A 2290-nucleotide genomic window follows, 5' to 3' on the forward strand; every position below is an offset into this window, starting at 1 on the left:
CCAGGGTGAAGCCATTCCCTGTGTTGTGTCCTGTCATCCCTTGTCCCAAGTCCCTCCTGGAGCTCCTCTGAGGGACTCAGGTCTGGGCACATGTTGTCCCAAGAGTATTTGGGTTGAGAGAGAGGAAAAAGGGAATGATGTGGTGTGAGGGGGGTGGAGCTCCTCTGAGGGACTCAGGTCTGGGCACATGTTGTCCCAAGAGTATTTGGGTTGAGAGAGAGGAAAAAGGGAATGATGTGGTGTGAGGGGGGGAAAAAAGGGAATGATCTGGGTTGAGGAGGGAGAAAAGGAATCGTTTGGGGAGGAAGAGGAGGAGGACAAGGAGGAAGAAGAGGAGGAGGAGGAAGAGGAGGAGGAAGAGGGGGAAGAACAAGAAGAGGAGGAAGAAGAGGAGGACAAAGAGGAAGAAGAAGAGGAAGTAGAGAAGGAAGAAGAGGAGGAAGAACAGGAGAAAGAGGGGGAAGAGGAGAGGAGGAAGAAGAAAAGGATGAGGAAAAAGAGGAGGAGGAGAATGAGGAGGAGGAAGAGGAGGATGAAGAGGAGTATGAGGGAAAAGATGAGGAGGAGAATGAGGAAGAAGATGAGGATGATGAGGAGAAGGAAGAGGAGGAGGAAGAAGAAGAGGAGGAAGAGGAGGAGGAATAGGAGGAGGAGGAAGAAGAGGAGGAGGAGGAAGAAGAGGAGGAAGAAGAGGAGGAGGACAAAAAAGAGGAAGAGGAGGAAGAAGAGGAGGAAGAAGAGGAGGAGGACAAAAAAGAGGAAGAGGAGGAAGAAGAGGAGGAAGAAGAGGAGGAGGACAAAAAAGAGGAAGAGGAGGAAGAAGAGGAGGAAGAAGAGGAGGAGGACAAAAAAGAGGAAGAGGACGAGGAGGAGAATGAGGAAGAAGAGGAGGAGGAGAATGAGGAGGAGGAAGAAGAGGAGGAAGAAGAGGAGGAGGATGAAAAAGAGGAGGAGGATGAAGAGGAGGAGGAGGATGAAAAAGATGAGGAGGAGGAGGAAGAAGAGGAGAATGTGGAAAAAGATGAGGAGGTGAATGAGGAAGAAGAGGAGGAGGAGAATGAGGAGGAGGAAGAAGAGGAGGAAGAAGAGGAGGAGGATGAAAAAGAGGAGGAGGATGAAGAGGAGGAGGAGGATGAAAAAGATGAGGAGGAGGAGGAAGAAGAGGAGAATGTGGAAAAAGATGAGGAGGTGAATGAGGAAGAAGAGGAGGAGGAGGAAGACTCACCTGCCTGTTGCGCTCGTCCGTGATCCGCTGGATCTGGATCTTCTTCCTGCCCATGTTCTCCGGGAACGCTGAGGCCTCCTGGGCTGACTGTGGCTCAGGGAGGGAGGGACGAGGCCACTTCACACCTCGGGCATCCAACGGCTCCCAGGGCTTATCCCAACCGGCCCAAATTCCAAGGAATTGGGGAGGAGTCGCCTCAGTTCATCATAGCCACGGGCAGGGATGGATCCAGGGGGGAGAGCCCAACGGGACCTGCCAGGGATGGGAGACAACAGTGGCATGAGGTGATGCCAGAGCTCAGCCAGGGCTGGGGGGGCCAGGAGGGACCAGGGAGGGATTGGGAAGGGGTTGGGAAGGGATTGGGAAAGGATTGGGAAGGGATTGGGAAAGGATTGGGAAAGGATTGGGAAGGGATTGGGAAAGGATTGGGAAAGGATTGGGAAGGGATTGGGAAAGGATTAGATTGGGAATGGGAAAGGACTGGGGAGGGATTGGGAAAGGATTGAGAAAGGATTGGGAAAGCATTGGGAAGGGATTGGGAAAGGATTGGGAAGGGATTGGGAAAGGACTGGGGAGGGATTGGGAAAGGATTGAGAAAGGATTGGGAAAGCATTGGGAAGGGATTGGGAAAGGATTGGGAAGGGATTGGGAAAGGACTGGGGAGGGATTGGGAAAGGATTGAGAAAGGATTGGGAAAGCATTGGGAAGGGATTGGGAAAGGATTGGGAAGGGATTGGGAAAGGACTGGGGAGGGATTGGGAAAGGATTGAGAAAGGATTGGGAAAGCATTGGGAAGGGATTGGGAAAGGATTGGGAAGGGATTGGGAAAGGACTGGGGAGGGATTTGGGGAGGGTCTCTGTCTTCCAAGGAGGCTGTGGATACCCCAAGGAGGTTGGGAATGCCCCAGGGAAACTGTGGCTGTTCCAAGGAGGTTGTGGATGTTCCAAGAAAGTGGATGATGCCCCAAGGAGGCTGTGGATGCCCCAAGGAGATAGATGGATACCCCAGGGAGGTTCTGGATGCCCCAAGGAGGTTTATGGATACCCCCAGGAGGGGGCGGATGG

The 2290-nt window shown here is 52.9% G+C and overlaps 1 protein-coding gene across 1 annotated transcript in view; it reads right to left on the bottom strand.

Moving 5' to 3' along the window:
- Window positions 1-1279, bottom strand: part of LOC103811275 (myocyte-specific enhancer factor 2D homolog) — a gene marked incomplete at its 3' end in the record, with an annotated part of 3781 nt that extends 2502 nt beyond the window's left edge. Inside the window, exon 1 of the mRNA XM_009084242.1 lies at window positions 1226-1279. Within this exon, the coding sequence (XP_009082490.1) occupies window positions 1226-1279 (54 nt within the window). The remainder of the gene's footprint in view (window positions 1-1225) is intronic.
- Window positions 1280-2290: the final 1011 nt, after the last annotated feature.

The sequence above is a fragment of the Acanthisitta chloris genome, unplaced genomic scaffold, assembly GCF_000695815.1.
Source record: "Acanthisitta chloris isolate BGI_N310 unplaced genomic scaffold, ASM69581v1 scaffold24140, whole genome shotgun sequence".
Classification (NCBI taxonomy): domain Eukaryota; kingdom Metazoa; phylum Chordata; class Aves; order Passeriformes; family Acanthisittidae; genus Acanthisitta; species Acanthisitta chloris.